Here is a 17334-nt window from a genome sequence, read left to right on the forward strand (position 1 = left end):
CAAAAAGCTTCATGAGAAGACTGCTAGAACTAATTTAAAAAATAAGCAAAGTAGCAGGATACAAAATCAACATACAAAAATCAATAGCTTTCCTATACACCAATAATGAATTTTCTAGGAAAAAAAAAATCAGGAGAACAATCCTATTCACAATACCACTATCTCCTTGCCCCCCATCCCCATAACCAAAAACAAAATGAACACACAAAAAACACCAGGAATAAATCTAAGGGGTGAAAGATCTCTGTAATGAAAATGATAGAACAATGAAGAAAGAAATTGAAGAAGATGAAAGACCACCCATGTTCATGGATAGGCAGAATTAATATTGTTAAAATACCCATACTGTCCAAAGTGATATACAGATCCAATGTAATTCCTACCAAAATACTAATGACATTCTTCACAGAACTAAGGAAAAAAAGTCCTAAAATTCATTTGGAAGAATAAAATATCCAGAAAAGCGAAAGCAATTTTAAGCAAAAAGAGCAATGCTGCAGGGATCACAATATCTGACTTCAAATTATATTATAAAGCTATAGTAACAGAAGCTGTATGGTACTGGCATAAAAACAGAAACATGGACAAATGGAACAGAATAGAAGACACAGAGATAAAACCATACAGATAGTGTCTGCTGATCCTTGACAAAGGTGCCTAAAACATATATTGGAGAAAAGACAGCCTTTTAAACAAATGGTACTGGGAAAACTGGAAATCCTTAATGTAGAAGAATGAGACTAGATTCTTATCGCTTGCTGCGCAAAGATCAACTCAAAATGGATCAAAGACCTAGGAATTAGACCAAAACTTTCCTAACTCCTAAATGAAAATGTAGGATCAACACTCTAACATTTAGACACAAGCAACAACTTTCTGCATGGGATTTCTAAAGCTCAGGAAATAATACCAATAATGGGATAGCAGCAAATTAAAAAGCTTCTACACAGCAAAGGAAACAATTTAGAGTGTGAAGAGAGAACCTAAAGAATGAGAGAAAAGAAATTTTCCTGGCTACTCTTCTGACAAAGGATTAATATCCATAATATATAAAGAACTCAAAAAACTTACACCACCAAAAGCCAGACCAGACCAAACCAAAACAAAAACCCCAATCAATAAATGGGCAAATGAATAAACAGATATTTTTTTGGGAAAAAAGATCTCAGCACCACACATAAATAAATAAATAAAATAAAGGTTCATCGACAACTAAAAAATATTTTAAAAAGAATACAAATAATAATAAATATTGGAGAGGATATGGGGAAAAGGACTACTTGCCACTGTTGGTAGGACTATAAATTAGTACAGCCACCATGGAAATCAGTATGGAGGTTCCTCAAAACACTAGGAATGGAACACTAGGAATATGACCCAGCTATACTACTCCTTGGGATTTATCCTAAAGAATTAGTGATCAGACTCTACTCACATATGGATACTCATGTTTTATAGAAGCACAGTTCACAACAAATACTGGAACCAACCTAGGTGTCCATCAACAGATGAACAGATAAAGGAAATGTGGTATATACACACAATGGAGTTTTGTCTTCTATAAAAAAAGAATGAAATAATGTCATTTTCAGGAAAATGAATGGAACTTGAGAATATTGTGTTCAGTCAAATAAGTCAGACACAGAAAGTCAAGGGTGGTATGTTTTCTTTTATATGTAGAAACTAGAGGGAAAAAGATTTTTAAAAAAAGATGGGAAGAGGAATCTTGTGAAAATAGAAAGGGAACCAGCAGAATAGAGGAAGAGAACTGGAAGAGGGAGGAGGGAAGAAGGGGAGAAACTGGGGAATGAAACTGACCAAATTATATTGTTACATTGTGTGTATATACAAATATATGACAAAGAATTCCACTATGATGTATAATTATGATGCAAAATTAAGATAAATTTTATGAATTTATAAAAATAGAAAAATTTTTAAAAAGATTATGAAAAAGTTTTCATATTGCTAATAAAATATTGGATAGCAATGCCAATGTGGTAAAGAAGTTTTCCCCACTGAGTAGCAGCACTAAGTATAATGCCTTTAGAAATAGTTCAGAAATAGTCAACTTTCTTTCCCAGAAATAAACCATCCTTAATTATCTCTGCATGTGTTGCCCACTACCTGGATACATTCCAACCTAGTTTATGTACATAGGTTCAGTATTATTGTACTTGAACAGATATTTTTTAAAATCTTTTTTTTAGTTGTAGATGGAAATAATATCTTTGTTTTATTTATTTATTTTTCTATGTGGTGCTGAGGATTGAACCCAGTGCCTCACGCACAGGAGACGAATACTCTGCCACTGAGCTACAACCCCATCCCTGAATAGACATTAACTGTGAATAAATACTGCAGAGATGCTCAGGTACCCATGCTTGAAACTCTCTTAACCTGAATAGAAATGGCTTTGTGGGCTCATCTTTTTCCAAAGTCTATTTCCCTCTTCACCAATAGAAGGCGCTGTGTTCCCTCTCCCATCTCCTTTCCAGGGGTTTGTGAAGCAGAGATGCAGGTGCCGAAGCCCCAGAGTTGGGGAAGCTATGCCAACAGCACAAAGGAAACCATTCTCATTTTTACAGAGGGAGAAGAACATGAAATAAGGATTTCAGAGAGTTACAGCTGTGGTGTCCACTGATGGCTCATAATGTTTTAAAGCCCCATTACCTGTCCTGGGCTCAGCGTGACCGTATGTCTTCGAGCTTTCTGGAACTGAGGAAAACGCTTTAAATCAGGATTGACAACATTGATTTTACTGAACACGCTAGATTCTTCATAAGGGATTCTAGTTGGATAAAGGAAAGGCGTATCTTCAGGAGGAAAGAGATGCCATCTTTTCCTAATTGAAAAAATAAGATGTAAGTTAGGACTGTGAACTTGAGACAAAACATGTAAGAAGGCAGCAGCTAAATGCTCATGTTTACCCATTTACAATCAATCCCTGGAGGAACACAGGCACCTGACTGTCTCTCATTCAATGCTCTACAGACACCTGTTATAGGTTCCTCACTACTATTGGACTTCCTGACCTGCTGAGGCAGCCCCTTTTATGATGGGACAAGACATAGTTTGTAGGATCATTTTTTCATGTCTCCAATCAAAGTGTGCCTCCTCATACATCACCTTGATTCTTGATTCTGGAGCTACTCAAAATAACCCTCACCCTTTCATATCTGTATTCATACCATATGCAAACTAAATGCCCATAATTCCATCCACCAAATTGTTTCCAGACTCCTCCCTCTCTGAATTTAAGCATTTGTTAAGTTAATCCATTAAGGAAGAGAAATGTACAAATAAAGTCACATTAGTAAAAAGTGGTATGATATAGGAAATTTCAAATAGAGAAAACTGTAAAATGTTTTATTCATTTAGACTTTTTTGAAAAAAGGAGATAACAAATCTTAATTCACAACACACTTGACACATCCATACTTAGGCCAATAGAGGGAGGACATCAGAGGCCAAAGGGGGAGAAGTGTGAGAACAACAGAGATGCAGACAGGAAGACACAGATAGGAAGCAAAGAAAAAAAACAAAAAACAAACCCTACTTCTGAGAAAAGAAGTCCTAAAGCCCTCCTGTGACCCCTGGCAGTTACCCCTGGGGTTACCAAGTCCTTTCTGAACAGGGAAACAATGACTACTGTTTTCAAATTAAAAATTATATATTAAAGGGCTGGGGGTGTGGCTCAGTGGTAGAGAGATTACCTAGTAGGTGTGAGGCACTGGGTTCGATTCTCAGAACCCCATAAAAAATATATAAAGTTATTGTATCCATCTACAACTAAAAAAATAAAAATACATATTCAAGTCATTTTTAGTTTAGAAATTTGAAGGTTTTACAGAAGTAGTAAATAAAATACATTGTTTTGCAGAAATTCAGTTTGAAACTAAAGGCAGCTTATCAATTTACAAAGCCATCAGCTGATGGCCTCATCTCAAAGCTCTGAGGTAATAAAGCTGCTCCACTCCACTGTATCTATGGCTAGTTTAGAACAAATTTTCAGTATTTAATTTGTTTAGAATGCTAGAGCTGGAAGGGCTCTGAAAAGATCATAGGTCTAATTTCATTTTCAAAACAGTGGCAGAGAAACCCAGTGTACCAGTGGCAGAGAAACCCAATAACCTCATGTTATTGGGGACAGGAACTAGGGTTGCAGATCTGGCTTCTCCAGATCTTGGCTCCTCCCACTGCACCAGGTCAGTATTTCACAAAGGAAGAGTCAACCCATCCAATCTGCTTCAAATGTTAAATCTGTGGGTCCTTCTAGTTGACCATCACATAATCCCCTTCTCAAAAAAACTCTCATGGTTCTGCATGCTGAAGGAACAGAGAATAAGCAGCTTTTGTCTGGGAGTTAAGACCTTCACGCTGTAGCCTGCCTTTCCTGCCCAATCCCGCTCTTCCTGGTGCAAAACTTAACACTGGATTTTTACAAGGTCTGCTACACATCCCAAGCTTTCGAGAGCTCCTCTCATCTGTCATTTGAGCACTCAAACACCCTTTAAAGCCCTCCACACCCAGCAGCTCCTCCATGAAATCATCTTTGATCTTTCAATGGGAACATTACCTTTTCTTTTCAGTCCAGAGCTCAGTGAATTTTTCCTCAAGGGCATGTACAGTCTGCCTTCTATCTCAGCTATCTGTGGGCCTGCCTGCACTCCAGCTGTAAGCCCTCCTAGGGTAGAGAGGTACGTGGAACCTTAATGGACACTTACTAAAGGTATTTTATTTCTCCAGAGCCATATGAAGACAGAATATATGCTCTATTACAAAGTTACAGTAAAGTTTATTAACTTCATATTATAGAAAGGACTTGAGCACTTTTTGGTAATGTTTTTACAACTGGAATTTCTTTGGCTTATTTCCCAATTCAGAACACACGAGAAGTAACTGCTTAAAACAAGGTCTTCTCTTAGCAGATTTCAGAATTAACTCCATAAGGGCAGAGACCATGCACACTTGATTTACTGTTGCATCTACAGACTGCAGCAGTGAGGCCCAGACATTCTAAGCCCTCTACAGAGACTTGATGGATCCAATAGTGGACTCTCCCAGACCACTCTAGTTCTGTGAACCCTCACATGTGATGTTCTCTTGGATCTGCTCCTAATCATTTCATGTCTAATGATTCTGAGAACTTGCACATAGCCATTTCTGTTTTCCCCTAATTCTGCCCAACAAAGGACCAGAAAGCCAGAAGAGAAGACTGGGGCATCATTAATTAGGGGAAAATAAGGCTGCACAGAGGACATCTGAATACATCCTCTAGGCAGCAGAAACCTTACACTCTCACGGAGCTCCAGAAATCTAGGGCTATCAAAAGTACTGTGGTCTTGGCCCTTATATTTTATGGGTCCACAGATGGAGATAAAAACTGATCTAAGGTAGTACTTTATAGCACTGTGTCTACAGGTAGGTCCAAACTGAAATTTATAGTTGAAAAGTGCCATAAAAAGGATTTGATCCAGACTCCTTGGTATCCCCTCGGGCTTGAGGGCAACAGTTGAAGTACTCCTCCTTTCAACTCCTCCTTTCAACTAACTGCTCTGCTTTTATTTACTGAGAGTTGAAGAAAGGGTGCTCCTGCTTTTAAAGAAAAGTTTGGAAAACATAAACCTATATACTCTAATATAATATAAAAAATCCAGTGGAGCCCAGCTGAAATGGGAGTTCTGAAGACAATCCTGATCATGGCTGAGAGGCTTGGAAACCACCATTTCACCTGTTACCCTCAGTTCACAAAAAAGGAAACAGATCCAGAGGCAAAGAGGACTGTTCTGGCTTAGGGCAGGCTAACAGGATAGGCTGGGAGTAAGGCTTGGGGTCCTCCTGCACACTCAGTACACATTCCTCTGTCCCTGCTTGCATGTGCACATGAACACACACACACACACACACACACACACACACACACACACGACCCTTGTGCATTACCTTCCTTGTACCTGGAATACTAAGTTGCAACCATAGGAGTCCAGATGACAGGGGGTATGGGCTCCCAAGGAGCCAATCCACAATGTACTTTCCTGTCCATTTCTTCCAGGAAAACCAAAATCAGACCATATCACGTCCTGTTTTGAAATGAAGGTACAGTCCATCAAGAACTAACTGGCCCCTCTGTTGGCAGTGTTGTACATTTTCACTTAACACATCTGTTTTTGGCACTTACAATAATTTCTTGCAGAAAATGCTACTGATGAGGAGGAGGACAGGTTTCCAGGGCAGTGTAAAAACAATCATTTTAACCAAAAACATATCTGAATACCCTCACTAACAGTAGTTATTCGTTAAATATACACTAACTACTTACAACATGCCAGGAACTGTTCTAAAGCTTTCGATGAATACACAAAACAGACAAAAATGCCTGCCCAGATGAAGCTTAGATCTGTTGGAGATAACTAGCAACAGACATAATTATGCAGCTCCCTGGGGAAGAGTGTTTCATGCAGTAGGAACAGGGAGTGCCGTGGACATACTGCAGAAGCTCAATTTAGGAAGTCAGGAAGCTAGAGTCCCTTAGGTTGTGCAGATATTTGTAGGCATGAGCAACTTACTAATTTTTTTACTTCAATGACCACATAAAAGAATGATTAGTAGAATCATTTAAAACTATCAATGCTGGATCCTTAGCTCTTACCTACTAAACCTGAGTCTTCAGGTGGATGTGTTACAACATGGCTTTTGAAATACACACCAAGATGACTTTCGCTCCCCCCCCCCCCCAGTCAAATATTCCTCAAGTGTAAAGAATTTTAGAATAGATGGCTCAGAGCTCTGGACTTGGATTCTCCTTGACTCCTGTAGTCAAATCCTGCCTGTCAACCACTGAGAAAAGCCTGTAATTAGGAGTCAGTAGCTTGTAGCTCAAGAAAATAGGGCCAAATCTAACCCAAATCCATGGGATTAAAAATACTTATAAGCATGGAACCACCATTTGATCTAGCTATCCCACTCCTCAGTCTATACCCAAAGGACTTAAAAACAGAATTCTACAGGGACACAGCCACATCAATATTTATAGCAACACAATTCACAATAGATAACTGTGGAACCAACTAGATGCCCTTCAGTAGATAAATAGATAAAGAAAATGTGGCATATATACATAATGGAATGTTACTCAGAATTAAAAGAGAATAAAATCATGGCATTTGTAGGTAAATGGATGGAGTTGGACAATATAACGCTAAGTGAAGTTAGCCAATCCCCAAAAAACCAAATTTTCTTCTCTGATATAAGGAGGTTGATTCATTGTGGGGTTGGGAGGGGGAGCATGGGAGGATTAGATGAACTCTAAATAGGGTAAAGGGGTGGGAGGAAAAGGAGAGGGCATGAGGGTAAAAAAGATGGTGGAATGAGATGGACATCATTACCCTAAGTACATGTATGAAGACATGAAGGGTGTAAATATACTTTATATATAACCAGAGATATGAAAAATTGTGCTCTATATGTGTAACGTGAATTGTAATGCATTCTGCTGTCATATATAACAAATTAGAATAAAAAATAAATAACTAAAAAAAATACTATGAGCCCAGCACAGTGGTGCACGCCTGTAATTCCAGTGGCTGAATACAAGAGGATTGCAAGTTCAAAGTCAACCTCAGCAACTAGTGAGGCCCTAAACAACTTAGCGATATCCTGTCTCAAAATAAAAATAACAAATGACTGAGGATGTGGCTCAGTGGTTAAGTACCCCTGGATTCTATCCCCAGTACCAAATAAATAAAAAATAGAAAAATAAAGAGACATATAAAAATGTTTTTGAGGAAGACTAGAAAGAACAAACTCATTGTCCTCTTGAGTGATAGCTGTTACAGCAGGGTCAGTCCTATTATACAGTTTGGGGTGGGTGGCAAAAATCCCTCTGCATGGATGCCTAACATAGTACCTGGCTCAGGGTCAGCGCTTGAAATATACAGGCTGCGGGAGGGAAAATAGAGTCTGTTGAATTATGGGTAAATGGTTCAACACTTTTGAGCATCCATCATATACCTGGTGTGATGCTGAATTCTGGGAATTAAAAAATAAATATAACACAGGCCTGCCCTTCAAAGCCAATAATGGAAGATGGTCCCATCAACAGAGCCTTTTGATATAACATGACAAGTGCTGTATCAGAAATAAGCAGAGGATATTCTAAGATCATAATAGAAGGGTCACAGGCCCAAGCAGGGAGCTTAAGGGAGTTTTCCAATTAGCCTACTCCTCAAACAACTTTTGATACCTCAGAAGAATTTAACTAAGGGCAGCTGAAAGACATTCACTATAAAAAGGAAAAAAAGGGAGATTTGCCTTAGTTAAGAAAAGGACCACTTAACTTGATTCTTAATTTTAAAAGATATAACCCTTTGGGAATCTAATGAATGCCAATGCCCCTCTTAGAAAAATGTATACAACCAAAATATTTCAGAAATACTTCAAGGACTTCATAAACCAACCCTGGGTGAAAAACTCTGTTCTGGAGCCCTGTTTCAGGAAGCATTACCAAGGGAAGATTTTTTTCTACAGAGTGGGGGTTATGGTATGAGAAACTGAGAAGTCAGGAGACTTCTTTTCTGGCACATTAATAACTTTAAAAAAGCAGAATTATTTTTAGAATGATTTGACCAGGGTGAGCTACCTACAAATCAGCTTTCCCTCTATAGTCTCTTCAGAGTTGGGATTTTCTTTCTAACCCTAACCCTAACCCAACTGAGTTCAGTTACTTTTGGGTAACTACAAATGTCTAGTTAGTACAGGTCCAATGGAATCTTCCTTGAGTCTTGCTAGAAACTGGGAACCTGTTTGGCTGTGAAACCAAAACGTGTGCTTGGCGGGGTAAGCCATCCTGGAGTCTACTCACATTCATTCAAGAGCTAGAAAAGTCGTGAGAAACCACCTATCTATCTCCAGCATATTCTATTTACACCATCACTGAAAAGGGGTAAGCAAGTATGTGTTGACTGCTCAATATCTACTTTCTTGTAACTTTCAGGAAAGGGTCCCAGATCTACTTTCTATAGATACAGAGAACAAACTTATTTTCTCTTTTTCCAAAAATTGCAATCTTTAAATTATCTGGAAAACTACTCCTCCTTTATGGTTGTTGTTTCTTAAACCTAGACTTGGTAACATTAACTTTTCTTTCCAGTGGTTCTTTCAACTTCCTTTACACCTCCATAGTCTGGCTCCCAAACTGAACCCTCAGCAGTATTTTGTACATGCGCCTGAACCACCCATGGCCAGGACATCATACTGCTAATATACTGTCAAGACAGCATGCTTATTTTTAAGCAACTGAATTATACCAAGCTGGGCCTGCCTTTTTTTTTTTTTTTCCTGTTTGCTGCCTAGTCATGACTTATAAGTAGATTCTAGTGAAAAGCCATGAGGATCCTATATTTATTCCTCTTAAATTTAATCTTGTTGATTTTTGTTTGATGTTTTATAATGTTTAGATTAACCTCTATGTGATTCCCAGAATTTCATCTCCAGTGCTAAATTCTCTATGATTGGGAGGATTTTACCTTGTGTTTTTGTAGCTTTATCAAGAGCTGTTCACCATTTTGAAAAATTAGATCATTAATAACACAAACTCATGACATTTGGATCAGCAAGATACATATCAAGTATCAGTCTGTACTTCTATCACTTCACTGTGAATGACTCTGCCTATAGCCTGTAAATATACAAATATACCCATTTAGCTATGATTTTAATGTTAAATACAAAATGTTGGAAAGATTCAATGGAATTTTATTTTAATTCTTTTACACTGAACTTTTTTCTCACTGGTAGGCACAAGCATATGATTAGTTCATGGCTTTTAGTCAGGAGTGAATATCTACACATATTTGTTTAAGTTCTTCTAAATTTACAGTTAGGGCATTTTAAAGACTGGACGTGAAGGTAATTATATCATCCACAAATTACTTCTCAGGACTGTGAAGGGGATACAGGTTCTGATATGAGAACTGCTATCATATATTCCATTTCTACAGCTCTCGCATCCCCATTCAAATCTGTCCTTTAAGATGCAATTTAAAAGTCCTGCTTTGGGCTGGGGATGTGGCTCAAGCGGTAGCGCGCTCGCCTGGTGTGCGTGCGGCCCGGGTTCGATCCTCAGCACCACATACAAACAAAGATGTTGTGTCCGCCGAGAACTAAGAAAAAATAAATAAATATTAAAATTCTCTCTTTCTCTAAAAGTCCTGCTTTGAACACTTCCATTCTCTGTCATGCAAAGTTAGTCACTCTCTCTGCTGGATTCCCAACACACTGTCCTCTGCTTCAAGCAACAATAGTGATCTTCTGAACATAAAATCCAAGTCCCTCCCTGGCTTTGCCAGATGTTCTCTCTGCATGCCCCCCACCCCCCCAACTCTCCAACATCTCAACCATTCTCCACCTCGGGCTTCAGTCACACTGGCCTTCTTTCTCTTCCCAAAAAGGTAAATTCGCTTTTCCAGGGCCTTTGCACATACTAATCAATATGCCATTGTTTTCTATGTACTCACAGAGCATTTACACATCAAAATATTATTTTGTTGTAAATTACTACCTTTTAAATTCTCCTTTACAGGTAAGGCACTTTAATAATTCTTTAAAATTACATGTGTAGGTAATTACATCATCTACAAATAGCATTTCTGGATCATAAACAGTAAGCAGGATCTGAGACAGCTGAGAATCACTGATGTAACATGCTAGTCAAGGATGGAAACAAAAACGTGAAAGGCACAAATGTCTCCAGTATCAAGAACTTTACAATCTAGATGGAGACAACAATATAAAAAAATTATTCCCTCCCCACAAAACAGTCAAATGGCCATTTCTATTGCTATTGCACAACTGCATGATAAATTAAGAGGTCAGAAATGGCTGAAATTTGGTTTTCCTCCTTCTCTGTCTTCATCATTCAACAATGAATGAATGCATCAATACTTAATAGTACTAACAGTACTAAAGGAACTTTGCTTTTTCCTCTCCTGTGCTTCAGGGAGGACAGCAGATTGTCAACCTATTAACTGGTAAATAAAATGACTGTTAGGTGGCTTGCCCCAGGCAGCTGGCCAGAGCATCTCCCCTTGAAACTGCTGTTCCTGTGGTTGCATGGAAATTGCTATTCCTACTGACTTTAAAAGCCTCCCTCCCCTACTGGGAAGAACATCCTTGGCCATGCATTAAGAATGACCTCAGGATGATGAGACAAAGGACAGCACTGCTCTTTGAAATCCTCCTTGTACTGCTACAATTCTCTGAGTCCCTCTAATTGCTGCACACAGAGACCCCAGAGGAACTGTCCCTTTTACAATGTAAATGCTTTTACAATGTAAATCTTGCTTCAATTTTTCATGACTTTCCATGAACAGAGTCTGGCAGAAATTGCCTATCTTTCTTCATACTTAATCCCTGATTTCTTTAGGGGAGATAATGTGTCCACCTTAGAGACCTCCATTTCCCAGCCTCCTCTGTAGCTAAGTGAGGACATGAGACTGAATAGCAACCATATGCAGAAAAAAGTTTCAGTGAGACCTCTGGGACACTAGCTTAGAAGGGAGACAGAGCTGAGAGTATACTTTTGCCCTTCTTCCTTTCCAGAATATAGCTGCGATGGCTATTTTGGAACATGAGAGGGCTGGAAGATGTAAGCATGCATGGAAAGGAGAGAGCATAAAGACAGGAAGAACCTGGCTGGGTTCTTCAGTATGATGGAGCCTCCATTTCAGCCCTCTCTGTATAGAATGGTAGTCAGTCCATCTCCCAACTTTCTTTACACAAGGAAAAAGATCACTATTAAGCATTTAGTTAGGCTAATTCTATTCTGAGTTTTCTACTATAAGTAATTAATGTATATGTTTCAACATTCTTGATAAGGTACTATATTCTAATACATTAAGTAAAAAAATAATGAATTACATTGAAATTCAATAGGCAATTTTATACTCTTCAATAGCAAAGCTTGGTTTCCACATTAGACTTTAAAGTCCTATGACATCCCAGTCTTTTATTTTACTCAAAATGGCTTCTTCAACTTCTTTCACAGTGAATATAGAACATGCTCAAAAGTTGCTGAGTTACTGAGATAGATTATTTGATCTATTTTTATTCTATACTTGAATAGCTCTTAAACCTATTCCAATTAATGAGTTAAATAACTCTTACAGGATAAGACACCATTTTTAAAATGCTGTATAAGTAACTGAATCATCTGTAATCTTACAGTCTCCACCAAACAAAACAAAACAACAAACCTGAAGAAAAACTGGTAAGATGGTTATATAAGAGAGAATGGTAACTTCTTTCAGCCTACCAGGCAGTTCATAACTCAAAATAATTCAATCTTAAAAAATAATTAATTCTTAAGTTGTTTTGTTCTAAAAGTATATTATTTGGTGAAATAGTTTAAGAATACCTTCACATAGTACCTCCATCTCTGCTTACCAGACAAGAAATCTAGGTTTCAAACAGGTTAAATGAGCTCACGTTAGCTTATGCAGGATATGGGAATGCCCCAACTCAGAAATATTTGTTCTTTCACCTACAACAGGCTAGTGATCACAGAGAATTGCTGTTAATTTGTCACATGAAAATTTGTCTCATTCTAACATTTTCCATGCCTAAATCATAAACTGGTCACATATAATTCCACAATGACCTTACCTCTTTTAAAAAATATTTTTTAAAAATATATTTTTAGTTGTCAATGGCCCTATATTTTATTTATTTATATGTGGTGCTGAGACTCAAATCCAATGCCTCACAAATGCCAGGCAAGTGCTCTACCACTGAGCTACAATCCCAGCCATTGAAAAAATTTTTAAGTTTTTTTTTTAGATGTAGATGGACACAATACAGTTATTTTATTTATTTTTTATGTGGTGCTGAGGATTGAACCCAGTGCCTCACACATACTAGGCAAGCGCTCTATCATTGAACTATAATCCCAGCCCCTAAGCTTACATCTTGATTAAAAAAAAGAAAATCAACAAAAATGGAACTTTGAAATATAACATAATTAGCTATAACTACTATACAAAACTTATAAAGGGAAGGTAGAGGGGAGAAAAAGTTAAAGTATTGGGAAACGAGATTGATTAAATTATGTGCTTATATGAATATGACAAAGAATTTCACTATTATGTATAATTATAATGTCAATAAAATTTGAAACAATTTATGAATGATAAAGATTTCAATTTAAATTTCACCCAGCCCCTTAAATGGATATTATATATTAGCAAGTACTTACTTAAATTTCGTTTTTCCTTAGGAAAATTACCTTAGGAACATAAACAGAACAAGACAGGTAAATACCTAAATTCTTTCATGCTAACTTGCCTCATCAGAAAGCATCACTGCCTTTTTAATCATCACCAAATCACCTGCCTCAGTTTCAACATACCCCCATGTTATAAAGTCAGGACAAGTTAGAACTGATCCACCACTTAAAGCATTTTGGGATTCTGAATCCTGAGGACTTCATAAGACTCCTGCCTCTCAGTTGCCAATCCAAAACAACACAAGATGGAATCTACTTGAGAAACATTCTTGGGGCTAAATTCTTTTTTTGTTGTTAAGTTTTTTTGTTTTTGCTATATTGGGGATTGAACCCAGGGCCTTGCACATGCTAGGCAACCACTGTATTACTGAGCTACATCCTCATCCTTATATGTTGATTTGTATTATATATATATTTTTTTAAACTGGGGATTAAATCCAGGGATTCTTTACCATTAAGTTACATCCCCTTTAAAATTTCTTATTTTTTTTTTTTAACTTTGAGTCAGGGTTTCACTAAATTGCTTAGGGACTTGATAAATTGCAAAGTTGGCCTCAAAACTTGTGAACCTCCTGCCTAGGCCTCCAAACTACTGGGATTATAGACATTCACCACCATGCCCAGCTATGTTGATTCTTCTTCTTCTTTTTCTTTTTTTTTAATGTTGACTCTTAATAGCATCAATTACAAGGATACTAACTGATAACTACAAAAGGTAAAACTTGTCATTCTTACCTAAGGAGTCAGAGATAAAGAAATTTTATGTGATACTGTCACAAATTCCCTACCTCCTTCGGAAGCAGAAGATGAATTGTTTGAAAATGCTTTACTTAGATTGGTCAATGATATGATATATAACTAAAATATAATGAGACTAATTTTATGTGCCATATGTAAAGGTCTGTTATGTGTCAAAATCATAGTTTTAGGCCATCTGTAAGGTTACCAGATATTTTCCAATCATATCAGCATTTATATCAGTATATTTATCTGTATAAATAAATATTATATATTTACCAGCAGATGAATTTAATTTGTGGGAGAAAAGGGCTAATAGAGGGAAACTTCAAGAAAAGATCTTAAGTATAACGCTAATAGAAGGCTGAAGAGAGCTAAGAATGTCTTTCTTTTTTTTTTTTTGAGAGACAGAGAGAGAGAGAGAGAGAGAGAGAGAGAGAGAATTTTAATATTTATTTTTTAGTTTTCGGCAGACACAATATCTTTGTTTGTATATGGTGCTGAGGATCGAACCCAGGCCGCACGCATGCCAGGCGAGCGTGCTACCGCTTGAGCCACATCCCCAGCCCCAGAGCTAAGAATTTCTTATCATGAAAGGTAAACACTAAAAGAGAAGGAAGATCAATAGAGTAAAAGTAGAGAACCAAGGGCAATGGAGGAGAGGGAAAGGGGAAGAACTGGGGAATAAAGTTGACCAAATTATGCTACATGCATCTATGAATATATCAAAATCCATTCCAATTTTATATATACTATAATGTATCAATTAAAATAGATGATAGATAGATATAGATAAATAGATAAAAGGAAGACCAATAGAATAGAGGAAGAGGACTGGGGGAGGGAAGAGTATTAAAATGAAATGAAGAAAACTATGTAATATGCATTTATAAATATATCAAAAGTGAAGTGTGTAACTATAATATACTAAAAAAACAAATAAAAAGACTGAAAATGCTACCCTTGATTGATCAACTAGAATCAATAAACTTAATTCACTGATAAGAATGAAGCTAAGGTTTAAGTCAAAACATTTTCTGAAAGGCTCTAAAGACTAAAGAAATAAACAAGATATGGTAAAACTAGGGGGAAAAATATACTCAAGTAGTCATTCAAATACCTATTATGTATTCAGCACTATGTCAGTGATTTGGGAAATAAATAATTTTAAAACATAGTTCAAAGACCTTATAATATTATTAGAGGCATAAGACATAAGGTTTTATGTCATGGACCATTTAAATAAAAATCTAAATTAAAGTTGGGAATGGAGGCAAGGGGCACATGGATATGGGTTCCAGTGGCTGAGGTTTCAGAGACAAGGCTGAGTCTGAGCCAGGCCCTAAAAAGCAGGACTTCAATAAGCAGAAATTCAGAAGGGCAGGAGCAGAGGCCAGAAGGTGAGAGGGTACATTGGTACATCAGCAGTCAGTGAGGAGACTGGACGAGGCTTGTGCAGAGAAGACAGGTAGGGTGAGTCAGTGGGTGAGAGACTTAAATACTATCTATATTAATTTCAAATCATAAAATGTTTTGTTAACATGATTAATATATTTTAATATTTAATCTAGAGCATGATACAAAGAGTAATAGAATTAGAGGAGGAGTTGGAACTGGAGGAGTAATTACTGAAAGGGAGGTTGTACACCAGAGGTTCAGGGGATCTGTGAGGTCCAAACTATTTTTGTGTTATTTGTCTAATTCATTGTGTTGAGGCTCACATTGATGGTGCATAAGCAATGACAAATTAAATTGCTAGTGTCCAGGCAGTGGGACCAAAGTGTTATCAGTAGCACTTAATTCTTTAAAACAACAACAAAAGATTTATTGGGGTATAACATAAGTACAATAAACAGCATATATTTAAGGTACATATTATACCCCTGAGAAACCACTGCCACATTGAGATGAAATTCTGATCTGTCCAAAAGCTTCCTGGTGCCCCCTCACCCTCATTCTCATACAACTACTTTATCACTATAAAATTAGTTTGCAAGTTCTAAAATTTTATAAAAATGGAATTATACAGTAAGTATTTCTTTTCATACTAAGACTAAGCAAAGGCAAAGTAAACAGAACAAAGGAGAACCCAAGATGCAGAGGGTGATTTCTCATCATGATAAAGGGTTGATTCACCAAGAGGACATCATAAACCTAAACATATACGAACCTAATAACAGCTTTCACATGCATGAACAAAAACCCCAAACCTGATACACCTAAAATGACGAAAAGACAAGTACATAATTATCATTGGTGGATCTCAGTGCCACTTTCTATATAATGGGTAGAACACATATACAGAAAACTACTGAGGATACAGGAGACTTGAACCATCACCCTGACTTGACATTTATACACTCCACCCAACCACAGAATACACAATATTGTCAAGGATATATGAATGTTGATCAAGATTAACTATATTCTGGGCCATAAGATAGATTTCAATAAACTCAAAAGGACTGACTTCATACAAAGTATGTTTTCTGACCACAATGGAATTAAATTAAAAATCAATAACAGAAAGCTGAAAAATTCCCAGTAAGTCAAAGATGAAATCACTAGATAAATTAGAAAATATTTGGAACTGAATTAAAATGATTTTGCAAGCTGTATTTTGAGATATATGACCTTGAAAGCTTTCTAATGCTAAAGGTTTTGTAATGAGAATGGTGATGATATTAGCAAATATGACTTTTTATATTATGGAATGTATTGAGTACACTGAAATGCACCAACATTTGCAAGACCTACACAGCTTAGCAAAGCAACATTTTATAAATAGTCAATGAATTATATTACCTCGGATCTATTCTGTTCAAGATAGATCAATGAATCTTATTATGTAAAAGTACAAAGAGTTTATTCTTTGGGTTGAGATTCTACATGGCAACTAATGACCCTTTAAGAAACTATCCCTTGCTGGGTACAGTGGCCCATGCCTGTAATTCCAGGGACATGGGAGGAAGCAGGAGGATGCTAAGTTTGAGACTTGCCTCAGCAACTCAGTGAAGCCTAAGAAACTTAGTGAGACCCTGTTTCAAAATAAAAAATAAAAAGGGCTGGGGATGTGGCTCAATGTAAAGTGACCCTGGGTTCAATCCCTAGTAACCCTCTCCCCACCTACACACATAAAAATCACAGATATACAGAAGAATAACAAAGAAAAAAGGGGAAAAAAAGAAACTATCCCTTGTCAAATGTGAAAATTCCACAATTATCTGAAAAGGCTATTTAAATACTTCTGTGTTCTTTTCTTTTTTAGCTGCATATGTGTGTGAAGCAAGATTTTCTTCATATCCTTCCAAAAG

The 17334-nt window shown here is 37.0% G+C and overlaps 1 protein-coding gene across 2 annotated transcripts in view; it reads right to left on the bottom strand.

The window, feature by feature from the left end:
* Positions 1-17334, bottom strand: part of Hspbap1 (HSPB1 associated protein 1) — a 77093-nt gene that overhangs the window by 14660 nt on the left and 45099 nt on the right. For both annotated transcript variants that reach the window (XM_026393963.2, XM_077795353.1), the window contains 2 exons: positions 5947-6083; positions 2674-2845 (listed from right to left, as the gene is read on the bottom strand). In XM_026393963.2, the coding sequence (XP_026249748.2) occupies positions 2674-2845; positions 5947-6083 (309 nt within the window). The remainder of the gene's footprint in view (positions 1-2673; positions 2846-5946; positions 6084-17334) is intronic.

This window comes from Urocitellus parryii, chromosome 2 (genome assembly GCF_045843805.1).
Source record: "Urocitellus parryii isolate mUroPar1 chromosome 2, mUroPar1.hap1, whole genome shotgun sequence".
NCBI classification, from domain to species: domain Eukaryota; kingdom Metazoa; phylum Chordata; class Mammalia; order Rodentia; family Sciuridae; genus Urocitellus; species Urocitellus parryii.